This window comes from Mya arenaria, chromosome 12 (assembly GCF_026914265.1).
Source record: "Mya arenaria isolate MELC-2E11 chromosome 12, ASM2691426v1".
NCBI lineage: Eukaryota > Metazoa > Mollusca > Bivalvia > Myida > Myidae > Mya > Mya arenaria.
Window position 1 is genome coordinate 23,365,378 of NC_069133.1, and position 21,037 is coordinate 23,386,414.

Below are 21,037 nucleotides of genomic sequence, written 5' to 3' on the forward strand. Positions count from 1 at the left end.
ATGGCATGTAGGTTCAAGTCAAAACCGCGTGTAATGGTTCCACTAAATATACTTTTTCGTCTTTTGACTACTACCAAGAATAATGTCATGTCGCTTTCTCTTAGTACCTTCAGGCAGGTGTATACCTAATTGTCTGTGCCTATAGAGTTATGAGGCTTTTTTCAGGTAGGCTACGTACTTAAGGACTATGAGATGGATATAACGAGCTGTCAAGGATCCCGTTAGTATTTAAGTTGTTATTTTGTATAAAGCATATTTCAGTGAATCAAGAAATTAATAATTGGCCAAATAATTGGCCAAATTAGAGGAATGACTAAGTTCAAAAACGTATTATATATAGTTTGATGCATCATATGTATGTATTATTCTGGCTTCATTTCTACTGCTCATAAATAAAAGTACTTGATATCTGCTTATTTTTTTCAACAAGTTTTTTTTGCATCTATTCAAATGATTTCCTTCATTTCAGCTCCATCATTAAACCCATGGACAGCATCCACAGCAGGTTCGACAAGTCAAACCCGGCCGGCGACTCAAGCAGCTTCAACGCCAATTATTTCCACTGTATCAACAACTACACCAGCATCGACCACCAACATGTCACCAACTTATTCATCTTCTGTCACACCTGTATCATCGTCAGCGTGGACTTCATCGTCACCATCTACAAAACCATCAACAATACAGCCTACCATGAACGTAGTAACCACCGGTAAAAAAACCTGTTGAAAACTAACTAGTTTATCCGGCAATTTGTTATAAAATAACACGTGACCTCAAATGCATCAAATCACGAGAATTTTGGCCATTAAACGATTTTTTTCTGAAATACAAATATTGATGATTTATATATTGGTATTTTATCCCAAATTGCCATGGTCAGTTTGTCTTAGACTGTCAAAATAGACTTGAGAAGATATTGCCTACACGCATTTCACGTGCCATTATGGTTTCCTCTTCAACCAGATCACAGATTCACCAGGTTTGGCGATATACTACTGATTTTAGATCTGATTGCAGATTTCATAATTAAGCTTTGCATTGTGCATCTAATGTATTAACACAAAGGTGAGTAGATAAAAATCTAGAAAACTGGTACTCAATTCTGACTAACTGTTCATCGTCACCTTCAATTGTAGTGTGAACTCAAAGCGTGTATATATATATTTAAATGATAATTACATTATTTTATTCAATATCGATTCAGACGCATGCCCTACACACATGGGCATGGTGGCCGCCGGATTTTGGGCCTCCAGCGACCAATGGTGTTTCCAATTTGTACACGTCTTAGAGTCCTGGCAGGTGGCCGAACACATGTGCAACATTCAAGGCGGTCATCTTGTCACCATCGAAAATGCACAAAAAGAACAGTTTATTACTTCTCTTCTGAAGGCTCATGGATTGTTTTCTAATTTCTGGATTGGCTTAAACGACCAAATGAGAGAGGCTTACTTCCAATGGTCTTCAGGTAAAATCTTAAGTTTTATGTTTTGGTATAGCATAAGTACATGTATTGCTAATAATACGAATGCGGATACGTATATAAAAACAATGCCCTTGTCCTTAAAAGTAAGAAGAATAAAACGCCAATGTATATTGCTTTGAACATTGTTTTGGGGAAATTGCTTGTGAGAGTAGCATTTACTAAATACGATCTTGGCATTTAAATATTGTATGTGTATATGATATGTGCTGAATTCAAATTCTGTTTCTCGATCAGGAATGATATAGAGCATGCGGATCGTCGCTGACTTAAGATTTCCACATTTACGAATGTTACAATTTTGCTTCATTGGAACTTCATTCTGAGAATTTCATATCTTATAATTGTTTTATGTTCGTAGGAATTGATGCACATTATAACAACTTTGAATCCTTGCATACACATCCATTTGCCGACTGTGTCTACCTCTCCGCTGCCACTGGTAAATGGCATGAGAGCCACTGCACCATCGCACGCCATTACTATATCTGCCAGTTTAGTAAGTTTAATTTTCTGGAAATGTCGGATCGTAATACACAGGTACAATATTTGCTAGTTCAGTAAGACTTTGTTGTCAGCTTTGCTTTAACCTTTGCTGTCAATGTCCCGTCTCGGTAAATCGGATTTCATACTTAAGACGTAAATTACTCTTCCATGGTATCAGTTTCCCGATTCTATTATCAACCCATGAAAACGAGTAACGATCTGTTTAATGTTAGAAGCCTAAGACCAAACCATTTGACTACAGTTTCTACATCGTCCCATTTAGTACGTTTAACTTGCCAAAAGCCTCTGATTTAGTACATAGTTGATATAGATAAGTAACAGAATAATCGAATGTGTGTTGGTTCTGTACATAGCGTTATTTAACAACGCCCCGTCCCAGTAATTCAATAATACCCAACGTCCCCGTCCCAAGAACTTCTCCAGTGTCACTAAACCGGGTTTATGTTTAAACTTTTTGTTACTGAGCTTGTTTCACATAAGTATCAAGCGAATTCCTCTATGTCTAAGGGACAACAAAAATATCTGCAATAAACAAAACCCAATCACAATTCCTGTCATTAAAACCTGGAAACAAAATTTCTGTCATTAAAACCTGGAAACATAATTCCTGTCATTAAAACCTGGAAACAATTTTACCTTTTCATTAATACTCGCATGCCACTTGTATATTCTTTTCTTTTTCAGATAAGAACATGTACCATGGAGTTCCAATCATTGGTTGATATGAATATATTTATTGTACAATTAAATAAATATCGAACCAATGACACAATTCCTTTCCTCATGATGGACATGTCGTCAAAATACTTAAAAGATATTTTACTAAAAGTAAACTATACAAATAGATTCATGCTTATTTCTTTGCACGCCGAAATAGGCTATGTTTATACTACTAAGCAAAGTTTATCGCGATACTTTATTGTTTTCGAGTTTATATTAGATGCCGTGATTAATGTATTATGTTAATGTGAAAGTAGGGACAGTTCGTTGAAATTTTATACAACCAATTGCAGTCATGCAATCCTTTGCCGGAAAATTAACATGATTTGATGTCGCAGTATCCTGTTGATGTAATGTCATAATGTAATTGACTGATTATTAGACGTTCTTTACATTTTCAGATGTCAAAACTATTGGTTGTGGATTAATATTCGTCTTGATAAAGCACAATTATTAATCAACAACCAATATTTTTGATATCCAAAAACATCAAGAATGTCTAATATTTAGTCAGTCAATTACAATTTGACATGTGTGTCACGGTGTGTGCGCGCGCGCGCGTGTACGTATGAATGTGCGCGTGCGCGTGTGCGTGTGTGATACGCAACATGTCAATTTCAATTCAATCAGTTTTAGACAAAAGATATCACGTCTTAAGAATTAGGAAATAACGGCACTTTCCTGAGAAAAAAAAAACAACATTATAGGTGTTATGTAATGTAGGTAATTAACATATTAAGCAACCTTAAAATGTATTTTACATGCCGTGAAAAATCCAAATATAATCCGGGAACATCGTTTTATAATACTACCCAAGTATGCATTTTATACCACCCATTCTTATTTCAATGTTTAAATGCATCAAGTGAACTTATTAAAGCATGCAATATATTTAAGATTTAGTATAATGTTGCCTTTTCTTTACCAAAAGGAAGAGACCTTCAGGAGTAATTTCCCTTTATGACCTAGTTAACCGGCACATGTAAACAACACAATCACGTTTCAATGTTATATTTCAGGATGATCACCGTATGACTTTATTTATATACTACTACCCTTTAATATACAAACATGGAGTATCCACCGTTCAAGCTCGGGTCGTCAAGATTTGACCAGGTACTTATAATATTACTTTAATCGTTTATAAACATAACATTATTGGTGTACATGCATGACTGATCACGATGTATTTATGTGGTACATGGTAAAGTTACTGCTCAAAAATATACATGTTTATATGTATTGCATCCAACAAATGTATTATGACTTGCTTGATTTACACATTTTTTATTTATTTCAACTGTGGGTATGCATATCAATATTAAATTAGTGCTTGTATTTTATCTGTTGGTCTAAAATAATAGAAGTGTTATACGGGATTCTTCCAATCCATAACTCAGGGAAACCATATAAAAAATCGTAAAAAAAATCCGTCAACGAACAATTATTTGGACTATTTATCTGTATGCAAGTTCGAGAGTCTTATCTATCTCATTTAGCTTAATAACAATTGAAACCAATGTATTTATAGCTTTAAACTTTCTTTCCGGATCAACAAGTGTATTCAATAATTTCAGTATTCAAACCCTGTTTTAAAGTTTGGACTATTTCAAAGTATAAGTACTAGTCTGGTATGAATGTCTCATGATTTCTTTCACCCGTCCGGATGCCCGGTTTGTTATTCCAGCTGTGTCATAGTTGAGGTTTTTATATTACATGTTACTATTTCTACTGCTACTATTTCTAATACTACTACTACTCCTGCTACTTCTACTTCTACTACTACTCCTACTACTAATACTTGCTATTTCCTACAGTACAAATGCTTTTGCTGCTGCTGTTGCTACTACTACTACTATAACTACCGCACCACCACCATAATCAACACCTACAACCATCGCTTACTACTGCTGCGAATCTAGTAAGGCCTAAAAAAAATATTTGGTTCGGGTTACCCGACCCTACCGTTTTTATAGTCAGTTTAAAAATAATATATGAAAAACAAAAAAATAAAATATATATATATATATGTATATATATAAAATTCAATTGCTTTTCAGTACGTAGTTTAAAGCCTTAAATGCTTACTCAGAAGATAACTTTAACACCATTCCGCAATGATGAAAATGACATTCTTCTATAAACCTAATAAAAAAGGCCTACCTACCTACCTATTTTTGAAAACGATGTAACCCTAACCAAACAATGTTTTTAAGGCCTAATTGATAAAGCAGATTCAAACAGTAAGCCTGACCAGACCTCTACCAAAATAGAGGATAGGAAACCTTGCCGTATAATATACATGTATAATATGTTAGTACAGAGCTGAGCAATATATTGAGGTACATAGAAGCCCGAATTCGAACTATATAAAGATATTACCAAATATAGACCTAGTTGGTTCTATGAGAGAGACACGTTTTGTGGTGTGTAGGCAGCGATGATTTCTCCAGCCGGTTGCCATTAAACGCTTCGTGCAAATAAATGGTCGTTGGTACCAAGGTGAATATGACCTCTGGTGCGACGTGATCAGACCGGGAACCGAGCCAAAGTCATCCTTCATCAGAAGCGCACGCAGATCCACTTACCTGTTTTTGTATCGACGTATACTGTATTTTACCTATATAACCTGTCACAACCACCATACATGTGCACTTGGTATTGGTCTAAGAGAGCCCTACTTCGGCCATGGTGGTGGGAACCAAAACATTCTTTTTAGAAAGTATGCTCAGCGGCTACGCATCTAATATTATAACCGATTTACAAACTTAACAATTAATGTATTTGTTCTTCTTCTGTTTATAGAGCCAATTTTCTGGACGGTTTCGTCATCTATTAGATCTCACAGACCCAAGGCCTCTATTTACATCCCAGGTTTGTATATACCCGAGAAAGACTAAATAGTTTACACAGTTGAAATATTAATTGTGCTGGTATATGACATTGGATAATGTACATCTTGTGAAGGAAGTCACTGACCTATTATATTTTGCATCAGGTTTAAGCAGGCATACCGTTATGTCTTTTGTGTTTGACTTCCAACCAAGCCCTGTTTTATTTATATGCATATATCTTTTGGAAGGTAATTCCTTTTCCGATTGTTCACAGACAAGTACTGTCGTTTTTCGTTGGTTCACAGACATATTGACCTGTAATTTTACAGACTCACAGACATATATGAATAGGTTATACATTTTCCATTGATCACAAACATATATTGATAAGTAATTCATTTTTCATGGGTACTTAAACATATAATGAAATGTTATATATTGTCTATTGGTCACATACATATAATGATATGAGTTCACAGACTTATAATGATACATTTTCCATTGTTCACAGACTTATAATGTTACATTTTCCATTGTTCACAGACTTATAATGATACATTTTCCATTGTTCACAGACTTATAATGATACATTTTCCATTGTTCACAGACTTATAATGATACATTTTCCATTGTTCACAGACTTATAATGATACATTTTCCATTGTTCACAGACTTATAATGATACATTTTCCATTGTTCACAGACTTATATTGATAGGTTATTCATTTTTCATTCGTTCACAGAAAAAGCTGGATGCGAGTATAGCCCTACTCGAGAACTTTAAACGCAACAGCCTTCCACCCGGTGTTACAGACAAGGAGCTATGGCAGGCACAGAAAATAAAACAGGTTTCACCATTCATATAATGAAATGATTATTCATGAAATTGCTTTGTATTTTTAAATGTATAAATACCGTCTGCTTTGGTAGTGTATACTTTAAATATGGTGGCTGTCGGAAAACGGTCCATCCACATTAGACATATGCCAATGCATGATCCGCGAATTATTAAACATAAAACTTTAACATGCCTTCAGGTTAAAACATAACCAGTCCCTTATAACGGGATTAAGCTAAGCTCACTAATTTTGTACGTTATAAGATGTGTAATTTATACATTCTATAGAGTTTTTATTCTTTATCAGGAGAGTATATTAGTGATATTCACTGATGACCTCATTTAAATCGGATCAAACGTCGTTTTTCAGAGTTTCATTGAACATATGAATGTATTAAAAATGTATTAACATGTGTAGTGTTTATCTGTTTCAAACAATTCATAGTCATGCTCAACTGTATTATAAATACAGTCTACATATCGTTTTACCTTGATTATCTATCTGACGAAGTTGTTAGTTGCGCATACGGAAAAAAAGCATGCCAATGTCAGTGCACTGTCTTAAGGTGTCTTGTATAATTATGTGAACGTTAGTCATCTTTTTTATCATTGTGTCACATAACAAGATCGAACCGTTCAAAGATAGAAATCTCATCATTATTTCAGGGATGACAAAGTTCATGATTTATCCTGACCGTCTGTGGTGTGAAATATTACCTCGGATGTCTTGTTTAAGAGCCTACATTACGTTTCTCCTGTTCAGCTTCTTTTGGTCGTTGTTCCTGCCTTTAAACAAACTCATTTTAAATGTGTAGTCGCTAGACGCGTCTTCGTCATCTGCATCGTATTTACGAAAATCATTGACATTTAATTTCAGAGCATACTTCATCCTGATACGGGCCAGAAGATACTTATGCCATTCCGAATGTCAGGTATTAAACCAGTATTTGAATGTTTTTGTTCACAGCAATGTGGTTTATTACTGAGTACAACAAAATCACACATTAAACTAAACTACATAAATGACAATGAAACTCGTTGAAAGGTATTCTATGTAGATGAACACACAGTGAAATGCTTAACTTTTTTTAAAAATTGTCTAAATCGTTATTTATCGGATATTTATTCGTTTTGCTCTTTACTCGAATTGTTACTCATTTTAATAACTTCTTTTATCTCCGCAGGTTACGTCCCTTTCGGAACGCCAATTGTAAGTTGTACAGACCTAAGTTTAACTTTAAATAGTATAACTGTGTTCAGTTTAATGTAAGCGAATAAATGTTTGGTATGGGTATGCCTTCGAAAACATTATTTCACAGTTATTATAAATTTATTTAAAAAATAACAAACCAACCATAGCACTAGCTTACTATTAAAAATAGTTACATACATAAATATACGTATCATCTGCACATGGTTTAGAGTTGTTCAAGTCTATTTGTGTAATAACGCGTGTGTAAGAAAGCGTACTTGACTGTTTTACCTATTTAGCCCATCGAATAGATGATTATACTTACACTATTTTTTATTGATGGACACAGTTATGTAAGTAATGCCTTTATCTTGGAGACCACCGAACGCCGTCTGCACTTACGGTACACATTCCGCTAATACTCCATGATGGAGCGTTGAGCATTATCGAGTTCATGTACCGGGATATCCGTCGGTGCTTTGGGATACAAAGGCCGACGTATGCACATACTGGTGTTGCTATGTTAAAATTAGATGACTTGAAATTAGATCTTAATACTTAAGATAAGGCGGAGTGAGTGTAGCCAATGTGTGCCTCACCTTGCTCATATAAGACAATGACTGTTGTTGTTACAGGTAGTGGGCATGTTACTTCCTAATCTCACCTTCCCCCAGATGATCTTCTGGCAGTGGCTTAACCAGAGTCACAACGCCTGTTTCAACTATTCAAACAGGAACGCCACAAAGGTTTCATTTATGATGTATACGTTCATTCTGAAAAGGTATCTCTGAAGTGTTAAATACGAAATCAGCAGTCTTAAGGTTTATTGATACTGTTTATTGACAGTAATTGTAAGCGCATCTCTGTCAAGGCCCATGGACACAGGCTTGAGCGAACTAATATTTTCAAGAATCAGGCACCAGCCATACATGTCTTATAACAATTTATGATTTAAAGTTAGAACACAACATTAAATTTAGAATGGCATATACGTGGATGTAAACATAGAGATCATTTGTGACTCAAAGATTGTGAAAGTATCTAATCATATTCTATTTTTATGAACTATGAAAGGTTTTTTAAATCAGCATGTTTGTAAGACAACTATTAAGCATCATCTTTATTTGTTTTACCTTTTCAGCCGACCCCGACAAGTAGATTTGTGGCGGGCTATCTAGGGGCAGTAACCAGTGCAATATCAATAGCTGTGAGTAGAGTTGTAGTTGCTTCCCCTATACATGAAATTAAAGGTACATGATCAATAAACTGAGTAAAAAAGACATTTCTCTTTAAAAGGGATGGTGTATCATATGAGACGAATGCGATATGGATATGAAAACAGCTGTGTGAAGTTAACTAAACATACGACATTGGACATTCAAAATCATATGATATGCTGGCACGACATTGGACATTCAAAAATGAATGTCGTGCCAGCACGGCATTGGACATTGGAATTTCGAAAATGAATGTCATGCTAGCACGACATTGGACATTTCGACATTCGAAATCGAATGTTGTGCTGGCACGACATTGGACATTCAAAATCGATTGTTGTGCTGGCACGACATTGGACATTCAAAAGTGAAAGTCGTGCTGGCACGACATTGGACATTCAAAAGTGAAAGTCGTGCTGGCAAGACATTGGACATTCAAAAATGAATGTCGTACCAGCACGACATTGGACATTGGGATTTCAAAACTGAATGTCGTGCTAGCACGACATTGGACATTCAAAATCGAATGTTGTGCTGGCACGACATTGGACATTGGACATTCAAAGGAGAAATTCGTGCTGGCACGACATTGGACATTCAAAAATGAATGTCGTGCTAGCACGACATTGGACATTGGGATTTCAAAAATGAATGTCGTTCTGGCGCGACATTTGACATTGGACATTCAAAAACGAAAGTCGTGCTTGGCAGTTCACGCGTCCATGAGCTGAATAATACGGGACCAGTACTGTTGTCGAATTTAACTGTTTGGTTTATATTTGAACTATTATTGAGCGCGGTATTTATGAAATGTTGCAGATGTTAGCTACAATAAATTGAAATCCAAATTGAACATAGTTATAGTCATTGTATACATAAAGGCAGTAGATATATCATTACATAATGATCCTTTACAATTGTTACTGTATAACCTCAATATAAATTATTGTTTGGTGGGACGCAATTTTGCAATCGATTGTGTTTTTGTTTTTTTACTCATAAATTGTGTTGATTGCATTTATTGTTGTTATACAACATACGTCTGATTTCAATTTTGATAGTTTTAATCCATCAAAGTTGGACACCCTGCTGAGAGCCGGAATATGTTCAGTAAAGGTGTTATATTTTTATTGCTCAATATAATCCGCAGAAACAATAACGCTTTAACTAGCTCTTTAATTTCACATTTTATTACTTTCATAATCATCAAAGACTTTTGTTTGAAAAATAACAAGGTTTTCATACTTCTGGTGACCAATCAAAAAACCTGATATTAAAAAGGAATATGCCATTTTGTGAACATATCTAAGTAAACCTCAGAGAATGAATGAGTGTCCAGCGGATGATTTCAAACCGTTTTGATTTTGAATGTCCAATGTCCAATGTCGTGCCAGCACAAGATTGGATTTTGAATGTCCAATATCCAATGTCGTGCAAGCACGACATTCATTTTCGAAATCCCAATGTCCAATGTCGTGCTGGCACGACATTCATTTTTGAACGTCCAATGTCGTGCAAGCACAACATTCGATTTTGAATGTCCAATGTCGTGCTGGCACGACATTCATTTTTGAATGTCCAATGTCGTATGTTTAGCTAACTTCACACAGCTTATGAAAACACTATCTGATGGTTGCATTTTTAATGTTTAATATCCAATTAACAAGCGATAGCCTATTTAAGCTGCACTCTCACAGATTGAACGTTTTGACAACTTTTTTAATTGTTGTCTTGGAACGAGCCAATTTATGTGAAAATGCATGTACACCAGTCATATAAGACTGCTTACAAAAAATAAGATCGCAGATTTTTATTTTTAAATTCAAAACTTAATATTTTATGCCTTTTTCTTAAACCGTTAGTAACGCGTTTAGCCATTAAACAATATGGAACGGAAATATGAAAATCTGCGATCTGATTTTTTGTCAGCAGTCTTTTATCATTGGTTTACAGATATTTACGCAAGATTTTGCTAATTCCAAGACAAAAAAATATATAAAAGTTGTGAAAACGTTAAATCTGTGAGAGTGCAGCTTTAAGTGTATATTACATGTAATTTTGTACTAAAGGAAAGTAATGCAATTCAATTCACCAACTTTTTTAGTCATGCTGGACTAGTACATGTACAACACAACGGATGATAAGTCTTGTATTTTTTGTAAATGGTCAATTCACTACAAAGGGACATAACTGTGTTTGTTTGCTTTTTTGGCTAGAGTCAACTGCAAGGGTCCAGAATTACGTGCTATGTCCAAAACCCTGAAAAATATGAATTAAGTGGAGATGAAAAGAACTGTATTTAACAACAATTATGAACATGTGTAAAATATTCAAGCAGCTTTAAACAAGCAAGTTTTATTTGTAAATATCTATTCATAACAACATATTAATAATTTGTCTTTTTTTCTCCAGGTTGGCCTAAGTTATCTGATCAAAAAGTCGAGCTCTTTTTCCCCTGCAACCAAACTAATGATACAGAGATTTGTGCCTTACCCCGCTGTCGGTACGTTGACAAGGACTCTTCTTCCTGTAAAATATACGGTTAATTGCAACCTTTTGTGATCTCGAAAAGGGTCCTTTTAACTCCTAGATGAAAGCTGATGTTGATTCCTTGAGCAAGATTTTTAAACTAGCACTTATATATTGATACCTTCTATTGTTTTTGAGAGAATAATAATGTCCTAACAATAGTTGCGTCGCAATTTTTTATACATTTTTGTTTCCACTTCCAGCGTCAGCGAATATATGTAACGTGCTGTTAATGCGAAACAACGAACTAACGGAAGGTATTGACGTATGTGATGAAAACGGCAACGTTGTTGGGACGTCGAAAATCGCCGCAAGACAGGTGCGTCCTTATAATAGCTTTCAAAAATGACGGAAAATGCACTTGTTATACTTGGACGTTCTTGCATTGTGCCACTTGGCCGGCTTGGTGACCACTAACCAAGCTCACATGCGCCCAGGCCGGGAATCGAACCCAGGTCGCCTTTGCGAGAAGCGAGTGCGCTTACCACTGCGCTTGCCGGACCTCTAGACACTAGACATTGGAAGGTACTTTGCTGTAGGATGTGTTCCTTTATATTATCATGATTCAGATTGTATTTGTTTATATCCATTAGTTGGTTTAGCCAGTGTCCATTAGTAAGTCGATAACTCTTGTAATATCATAGTCATTGTCATTTAGTGGTTTGATAACTTCCATTATGCCAGAACCGTTATCAATAAGTGAGTTGATAAAACTTTCGCTAAGCCATATCCATTGTCCATTAGTTGGTCGATAACTTTTGTTATGCCATAGTCATTGCCCATAAGTCAGTCGATAACTTTTGCTATGCCATTGTCATTGCCCATTAGTGAGTCGATAACTTTTGTTATGCCATAATCATTGCCCATTAGTGAGTCGATAACTTTTGCTATGCCATTGTTATTGCCCATTAGTGAGTCGATAACTTTTGTTATGCCATAATCATTGTCCATTAGTGAGTCGATAACTTTTGCTATGCCATGGCCATTGCCCATTAGTGAGTCGAAAACTTTTGCTATGCCATAGTCATTGCCCATTAGTGAGTGGATAACCCTTGCTATGCCATTGTCATTGCCCATTAGTGAGTCGATAGTTTTTGCTATGCCATGGCCATTGCCCATTAGTGAGTCGATAACTTTTGCTTTGCCATAGTCATTGCCCATTAGTGAGTCGATAACTTTTGCTACGCCATAGTCATTTCCCATTAGTGAGTCGGCATCTTTTGCTATCACATAGCCCATGTCCATGAGTGGATCGGTAATTTCCGCTATGCCATAGCATTTATCAATTACTTGGTCGACAACTTCTGCTATGTCAATGTTATTGTGCATAAGTGGGTCGATACAACTTCCCCTATGCCATAACCATTGTTCCACGTCTCTACTGTTTCTTCTGTTTCCAGGCTGTGCTGTCCACGGCCGGGACGCGAGTCATCTTGCCAGCTCCTCTCCTCATCATTCCACCAATCGTCATGTCTCTCCTGGAAAAGTAAGATGATTCACTAAAATGATTGAAATAAGTTAAATTCTTGAAAATGATGACAAAGTTTTAGTTTCACGTATACCAATTGCAACATTTAAATGTATAGGCATAAGCGCTCATTTGCAACATGGGTAAGAATGTTGTTTATTGCGTCAAGAACCGCATAATTCACAAGACATAAAACAATTTTGTTATTTGCAGGACGCGATTCCTTCAGCGCAACCCCCGATTCCATTTGCCGTTTAACGCTCTTGCCTGCACGTTGTCGTTTGGGCTTGCCCTTCCGGCGTGCATCGCTCTCTTCCCGCAATATGCATCGGTAAGTACAAATTGATTGTTGCTCGCCATACAAAATTCTATACAGTGGTAGAAAATCTATTGGTGTTAGTCGGCGGTCGTTTCTGTATATATTTACATTTTCCACCATACGTCTCTATAAGCCATTTAGCCAGTGAGTTAAAACGACCATTCGATGACATCATAATTGCTCGTCAACTGTACGTATTCTACGCGGTATGCCAAAAATGCATGGCGATAGGTTGTTGTAAATGTTGTTGCCCTTCTCTCGTCCCTCTGGTCCCCAACTGATACACTCGCCTAGTCCAGAGAAAATATGAAAAGGCCAATTGACTAAAACTAGAATTTAACAATAGGCAAAGAAAAACATTATGTAAAATACATTGCATGGTTCGGTTCGGAAATAGCAGGCAAAATTGTCTGTTCCTATTATCTGTTACGGATAGCGGTATAATACCCTGTTTGGTTTTGATGTTTAAGCTCCTGTTGCTGCCTTCTTAGTAATGTCAGGATACCTATATTCGTACTGATGAAAGCCAAATCAAGTCTAGTAGTCGGTTAAACGATTGTCTTTTAGTCTCTCTCTTCCAGCCACGGTCATTCTCTTTAAACTACGGTTTTTCACCTCCAACTACGGTCGTTTCTCTTCCAGCTACGGCTGTTTCATTAAAGCATGTGAGTACACGGTGAACTCATTAAAGCAAAAGCTGTTCTCTTCTAGGTGCCGTGTGTCTCTTAAAGCTGCGGTTGTTCCCTTCCAGCTACGGTCATTCCCTTCAAGCTGCTTTGTTTGTTACCTTCCGGCTACGGTCGTTCCCTTCAAGCAATGACCACTCCCTTCAAGCCACGGTCACTTAATTCCAGCTACGGTTGGTCTATTCGAGATACGTCGTTTCCTTCAAGCTACGGTTGTTCCCTTTCACTTACGGTCGTTCCCTTCCAGCTTCGGTCGTTCCCATCCAGCTACGGTTGTTCCCTTCCAGCAACAGCCGTCCCTTTCCAGCTACGGTTGTTCCCTTCAAGCTACAGATATTGCCTTCAAGCTACGGTCGTTCCCTTCAAGATACGGTTGGTTGTTCCCTTCAAGCTACGGTCGGTCCCTTCCAGCTACAGATGTTCCCTTCAAGCTACGGTCGTTCGCTTCAAGCTACGTTCGGTCCCTTCCAGCTACAGATGTTCCCTTCAAGCTACGATCGTTCCCTTCAAGCTACGGTCGGTCCCTTCCAGTTACAGATGTTCCCTTCAAGCTACGGTCGTTCGCTTTCAGCTACGGTTGTTCCCTTCAAACTATTGTCGTTCCCTTCCAGCTACGGTCGTTCCCTTCCAGCTACAAATGTTCCCTTCAAGCTACGGTCGTTCACTTTCAGCTACGGTTGTTCCCTTCAAACTATTGTCGTTCCCTTCCAGCTACGGTCGTTCCCTTCCAGCTACGGTCTTTCCCTTCCAAATACAGTCGTTCCCCTTCAGCTACGGTTGTTCCCTTCAAACTATTGTCGTTCCCTTCCAGCTACGGTCGTTCCCTTCCAGCTACGGTCTTTCCCTTCCAAATACAGTCGTTCCCCTTCAGCTACGGTTGTTCCCTTCCAGCTACGGTTGTTCCCTTCAAACTATTGTCGTTCCCTTCCAGCTACGGTTGTTCCCTTCCAGCTACGGTCTTTCCCTTCCAAATACAGTCGTTCCTCTTCAGCTACGGTTGTTCCCTTCCAGCTACGGTCGTTCCCTTCCAGCTACGGTCGTTCCCTTCCAGCTACGGTTGTTCCCTTCCAGCTACGGTCGTTCCCTTCCAAATACAGTCGTTCCCTTCCAGCTACGGTCGTTCCCTTCCAGCTACGGTTGTTCCCTTCGAACTACTGTCGTACCCTTCCAGCTACGGTTGTTCCCTTCCAGCTACGGTTGTTCCCATCCAGCTACGGTCATTTCCTTTCAGCTACGGTCGTTTCCTTCGAGCTACGGTCCTTCCTTTCCAGCTACAGTCGTTCCCTTCCAGCTACAGTCGTTCCCTTCAAGCTACGGTCGTTCTCTTCACGATACGGTCGTTACCTTCCAGCTACGGTTGTTTCCATCCATCTACGGTTGTTTCCTTCCAGCTACGGTCGTTCCTATCCAGCTACAGTCATTCCCTTCCAGCTACGGTCAATTCCCTTCAGTTACGGTCGTTCCCTGTCAACTACGATCGTTCCCTTCAGTTACGGTCGTTCCCTGTCAACTACGGTCGTTCCCTTCAGTTACGGTCGTTCCCTGTCAACTACGGTCGTTTCCGTCTAGCTACGGTCGTTCCCTTCCAGCTACGGTCGTTCCCTTCAGTTACGGTCGTTCCCTGTCAACTACGGTCGTTCCCTTCAGTTACGGTCGTTCCCTGTCAACTACGGTCGTTTCCTTCTAGCTACTGTCGTTCCCTTCCAGCTACGGTCGGTCTTTTACAGCTACGGTCACCATATTTCTTCACTTATATCTGGTGATTGACATTACGTCACATACAATTCTTTGTGTCTTAGCGAGTTTGGGAAGTGCTCTGCCGTTTGACGACGACTTTCTTTACCAACACATGGTGAATTATGGTTCCCATATTGTTATAAACTAACAGAGTGAGCAACGTCAATAAAAACGAGACTCCAGAATGGCTTAATATTTACAACTATCGAGTTTGAGACGTTTCTTAAAGGTTGATAATGACTGATGTCCTGTATGATGTTTGAAAAAAGGCAACATGTTGGAAAAGTGTATCCTGAAACATTTCTTTACACTATTTTGTAATACGCGAGTGTTGGCAATTTACGGGACCATTTACGTTTTATTACCCCATGCCATGGGTTCTGGTAATAGGTTTTGACAGACACCGACAAATACACCGTGTACTCACATGCCGCGAACACCCGCTGTCGCCTCCAATCTTGTAAATGACCGAGTTATGGGACTTATCTCACATCATCTAGATTACAAGCTCTTCATAATGGCAGCGGAGAATGTGTATCATTAGACGACTTGACACATTGTTTTTACATTGTTCAGTACCAATATAAAAATAGACGGCTTGTTCCGAGAGGCAATTTCCCCATTTTTTGTCTCTTTCTGTGCCATTATGAGGATAGATATGCTAAATGTTGATAGATCCTGGCCAAGCCACCCACTGACAGGCAATTTGTCAGGGAACAGGGTTTATAGCTCCAATAAAGAAGTAATAATAGGCTTATCATAGCAAGAAAACTTCTACTAATTGACGTGCAGTCGGCCTACGAGTTCTATAAAAACATGCGAGTTGATAGTTAGCATGTGTAAAACAAGCTTGTTTCAGTGTTTCTACAGACTGGGTGTTCTGTCACTTAACTGACAATTTATTAAACAGTTTGTTTGGTTTCCAAAAGTTAACGATTGCTACCCCCTTTATTTGACTATTCGTCATGTGTATAATTACAGTCACACCCCGTTGGCTCGAACTCCTAGGGACATGCGAAAATACTTTGATATGAATTCGAGCCAGCGGGAATGCTTACATTCAGTTTAAATAAATCGGTACTTGACCTCCAGTTCGAGCCAACGAAGAATTGGAGCCAAGCGAGCTTTGACTATGCTTGTCATATTATTCGTGTTGATAGGTGATGGAGCATTTATTAAGTGATTAACCAAGCTTATTTTAGGTGTTTGTTACAGACCTATTCTAGACCTATTCTATACAAGTTTTAAAAAAAAGGTAAAAAAAGACATAAACTTAGTGTAGCATCATTAATAAAAACGCTTAAACAAAAACGTTGGGATACACATTTTCATCAACTCGAATGTTCAAATAAAAAATAAACAAGTGTACGCCAACACATTGTATGGATAAGACTAACATAAGCCTGGCAGTATTGTAAGTAGAAAGGGCGTAGCGATGACGTAGCAACAACAGTATTTGCATAGTTGAGGCGCAGTTTGCAAGGATGGAGTTGTCACTTCGTTGTTGCTACAGTCTAACCGTCAATACAACGTCTCCTGTATGTCTACGCTACGTCAACTGTGCTGTTAGTACCGCTTTAGTAGGTCCCTACTGCGTCCTGGTTGGGCAGTGTCCGCGCTACGTTGGTTTTGAAAATGTCCAAAGTCCACGTAGGAGGAACGCATTCTCCGAAAACAATGTAGATCATATAACGTCAATGAAATGTCCCCAACGTGTCCTCAGTACGTTCTAGGAGTTCGCACTGTGTCCCGGCCTTTTCTCATGGACGCAGCGATGTCTTCATGGACGTACCTCTGGTTTGATTGGGTGTAGATAATGACAAGGAAGACGAAATTAATCTAATACTTGTATATTATTTCTAACACAAAAAGAAAATTGCAAAATAATATCCATGTCATTGTTTTTGAAAATAACTGTTTGCGTATTCTGGCGTAAGAGACAATGCCAATTTATTTTTATTTTTCTCAGATTCCCACGAAGGACTTAGAACCGGAAATTCAAGCTGTTACTTCCGAGAAAACGCTCATCTTCAACAAGGGACTGTAACTCTAGGTGTCAGGGGCGCTGACTCTGTAACACTCTGTCGGATTAGGAGTCGGTCTGGAACGCTTCGCTGAGAGATTTAACGAGGGCTTAGTGATAGACAATTGCAATCCTTTAATTTTTAATCGATTTACAGCCGTCTTTTGCCGAGCTCTTGTCAAATGGATTATCTGCCCCTGTTTGAAAAACTTCATTCATTCGGTCGGACAGTGTCCACATATCAACTGTTGAGTGATATAAGTCGGAATGAAATTAAAAGAGGTTAAACTATTACACCGGTAAAGGGTAAACTAAATATGGCCAGGAATCACTATCTTTTTAATACAAAAGTTTAGAAGTTAGTTTAAAGATTTTTTAACATTTATTTGCTCATAATTATGCTCAATATCTGTCGATTCCAAAGTTTTTTTTAAGAAATGTACAAATCATTTGTGTAATGCAATAAACATAATAATACTTAACCCATATAAAATGTGATAAACTTAACATTTATAAGATAATAATTGCATTTTTTTTATTTGCATGAAGTTGTACTAATGGTTAGTGTGTAAATGTGTACCTACAAAACCAATGGTTCGAAGTGACCCAGTCGCATAAACACTTATATTATGTACTTAACTTACACTCTGTAAATTTTAGTGGTCTATATTATATTGTGTAAACTACCCACTTATTTGGCCTGTCATTGTTTATTTCTACCGCTTTATCTGATTAAAATCAATAACGGCTTACTGCTGTTTTATTGTAATATATATGTATTTGAAAACTTTAGAAATAACGCCTTCTTACTGAACAAAATATAATGTTGACCACTGTTTTAATGATATATTTGCTTCGGTTAGTTTGCAATAGTAATGTTGGTAAGCTGAAGTGATACAAAACAAAATCTTGCCTATTATGTTATAGCTTCTTTGTAACGTTTATTTACGAGATCTGTATACACTTAGTACAGGTACTATCGCGTATATTATTTCAATTTGTTGACGTCTTTAGCTTGCTGTTTCTACATTTCTTCGATTGGTTTTAAGGATAATCGTTTATGCTTATACATTTATGTGATGTCGTTAGCGAAAATGAGGCTTGATTGGAAATTTTGAATATCCAATACAATTCCAGCTCTGAGTTCTGTTCAGGTTAACTAAAGGAGTTTGCGCAAATGTTTAAGATCGCTTGTGTGTGCGCGCTGTCATAAAATAGGGATACAAAAACAATAGAGCTAACATGAGCGACCCATAGCAACAACAGGACGCAGGCCAGGCCCCAATTCCTCGAAACATGGTAAGTCCTGTATAACAAGATAAAGCTAAGCCCACTATTAATTAGTTGTTGTTGTTTTTCTATATCGTTCGTTACATTTACTTGTGTAAGTCTGTTTAACTTCAGTTTCGAGAAATTTGGGCCAGATTTTTTTTGCATGATATTTCAGATACTTTGTATAAGTCGTAAAAATATGTTTATTTCCATGAACTCGACCGGCCCTATATTTTCATCCAGACACTACACCTTTTCCCGTAGTGTGACATTAATAGTTTCGTAATTTCCTAAAAAAATGTGCATTTTTCGATTGAACATGTTGTAATTTAAGCATTTTGTATTTTTTCTACAATGGTGATTGTGCATTTTGTGAGTGAACATGTTAAAAATTGACAATTTTATATCTAAAATTTTCTACAATAGTAATATACCCTGATATAGGTGGCAATGTTACAGAATCCCGGTTCTCAAAATAATGGAACAAAGTTATGACTACCTACCTACACTTTTGTTTTAGGAGATGTAAGAAGAAACAAGGAACTTTTGTTTTTTGCCTTACAAATGATGTTATTAAAACACAAAATACTATTTCTACGATCTTTTTTTGACACATGACACATTCATGAATGTTATTTCAAATTTCTCTTTTGCCCCATTTTCGCTAACGACGTCACCAAGTTTCATACATGAACTTATATGTCCTTGTGAAGGTTTTTATTCTAGCTATCATATTATTTTTTGCAATAAAAATATAATATAAAATTGTTATCTTGTTATAAATTGTTTTCATGTCTGTCTTCTTATAAATGCCACGAGTTTTTAGACTAAAAATGACAACGTCATGTTTATATCTGGAAACGATCAGCGATCTTTAGCTTGATTTCAAACTATTTCAATTAAACAACTCAGGGATGTGTTTCAATAATTATCTTAATTACTTTACTGTCAAGGTATTTTTGTTCAAATTACTGTGTTTAGAAAACAAATTGATTTCCAAATCCGTTCCTTATTAATAATTTCACGCTGAGATGTGAAATTGAATTAGAACGGCATTAAATCATAGAATTAACCAGGGGGATCGACTTTTGTCACTGGTGAATCTCCAAGTTGAATCTAAATGAAAAACGAAAACTGGTGTTTAGCTAATAAAGCATGAACCCATATATAAGGAACCCCATTAATACTGGGTATTTTATGGCTCCTGTATTGTTACGCAGATCGTTAATGAAATAATAATGCCGTTAATTTTACGTTAATTGAAGAGCTATGACAGTTTGTCCTGTAGATATCGGTGGTGATTTGGTGACAGTTTTGTTATGAAATCTGATTGTTAATGCCTCATTACGCTTTGCGTATTAATATTTAAAGCACTTGCGTTCCTCCGAGACCCGGCTGTTGGAATCGCATGGCGCCGCGGAACTATTTCCTTTATTAACACACTCACTTTTTCTGTCAGCATTACAAATCGTAAATCTTGTTTAAATTATTTTATTACATGGGTATTCTGCCTTGAAAAGCGACACTTCACTAACGGGTGGGCTACAGTTTCCATCTGGGAAAACCATTACCATTATTGATATATTACCGTCACCAAATTGGCCGTGAAATATCAAATGTTGTCCCTTTCTCTTGACCAATTGTCGGATAGTACCATAAGAGATATATCTTTTCATTTTAAATAGATTACCAGTATCGCTGAAGTTTTCAAAAATGGTAATTGTCCAATTAATTCCATGATTTGTGAATTACTGTGTCAAATTTATGACCGTGTCAAACGAGTGGGAAGATAAATGTTATTCGATGTTTGTTATTTCGAACTTAAACCATAGAATTAGTGGCAGAGGGACTTCACGGCTGACTGTGAAAGACTGCATGGGTGTGTCTGACCGTGACGGACCGGAGTTACAAAAACAAACTCCGCATACCGCTGTCCTTCGTCCGCCATCACAGCCATCAGATGTTCTGTCGTGTCTTAATTTTCGATCGGCCTCGTTCGAACTTGATTAATATTTGATAGTTTATTAAAGTCTTATCAATACAACATATATACATCACCTATTAAATATACATTCAAATATGCATTGTCACTCAGTATATGAGTTATAAGAGGCTATAGCACACACACAAAAACATAAAACTATACATTACTTATTTAACATCTAAAATCGATAAATACAAAAGTAAGAAACTAGAAACCAATGCTAAT

The 21,037-nt window shown here is 37.2% G+C and overlaps 2 protein-coding genes across 2 annotated transcripts; both read left to right on the plus strand.

Moving 5' to 3' along the window:
* On the plus strand, positions 1-2,715 carry LOC128210561 (snaclec bothroinsularin subunit beta-like). The gene is made up of 5 exons (XM_052914911.1): positions 1-7; positions 470-712; positions 1,208-1,471; positions 1,848-1,985; positions 2,678-2,715. The coding sequence occupies exons 1-5, from the start codon at positions 1-3 to the stop codon at positions 2,713-2,715; spliced, it is 690 nt and encodes a 229-aa protein (XP_052770871.1).
* Positions 2,716-3,686: 971 nt separating this feature from the next.
* LOC128212464 (sideroflexin-5-like) lies at positions 3,687-19,587 on the plus strand. Its single transcript, XM_052917939.1, has 12 exons — positions 3,687-3,829; positions 5,519-5,587; positions 6,291-6,395; positions 7,263-7,317; positions 7,570-7,595; positions 8,213-8,323; positions 8,719-8,784; positions 11,207-11,297; positions 11,527-11,642; positions 12,724-12,809; positions 13,005-13,122; positions 17,503-19,587. Exons 1-12 carry the CDS (start codon positions 3,785-3,787, stop codon positions 17,578-17,580), a joined length of 966 nt encoding a protein of 321 aa, XP_052773899.1. The 5' UTR covers positions 3,687-3,784; the 3' UTR covers positions 17,581-19,587.
* Positions 19,588-21,037: the final 1,450 nt, after the last annotated feature.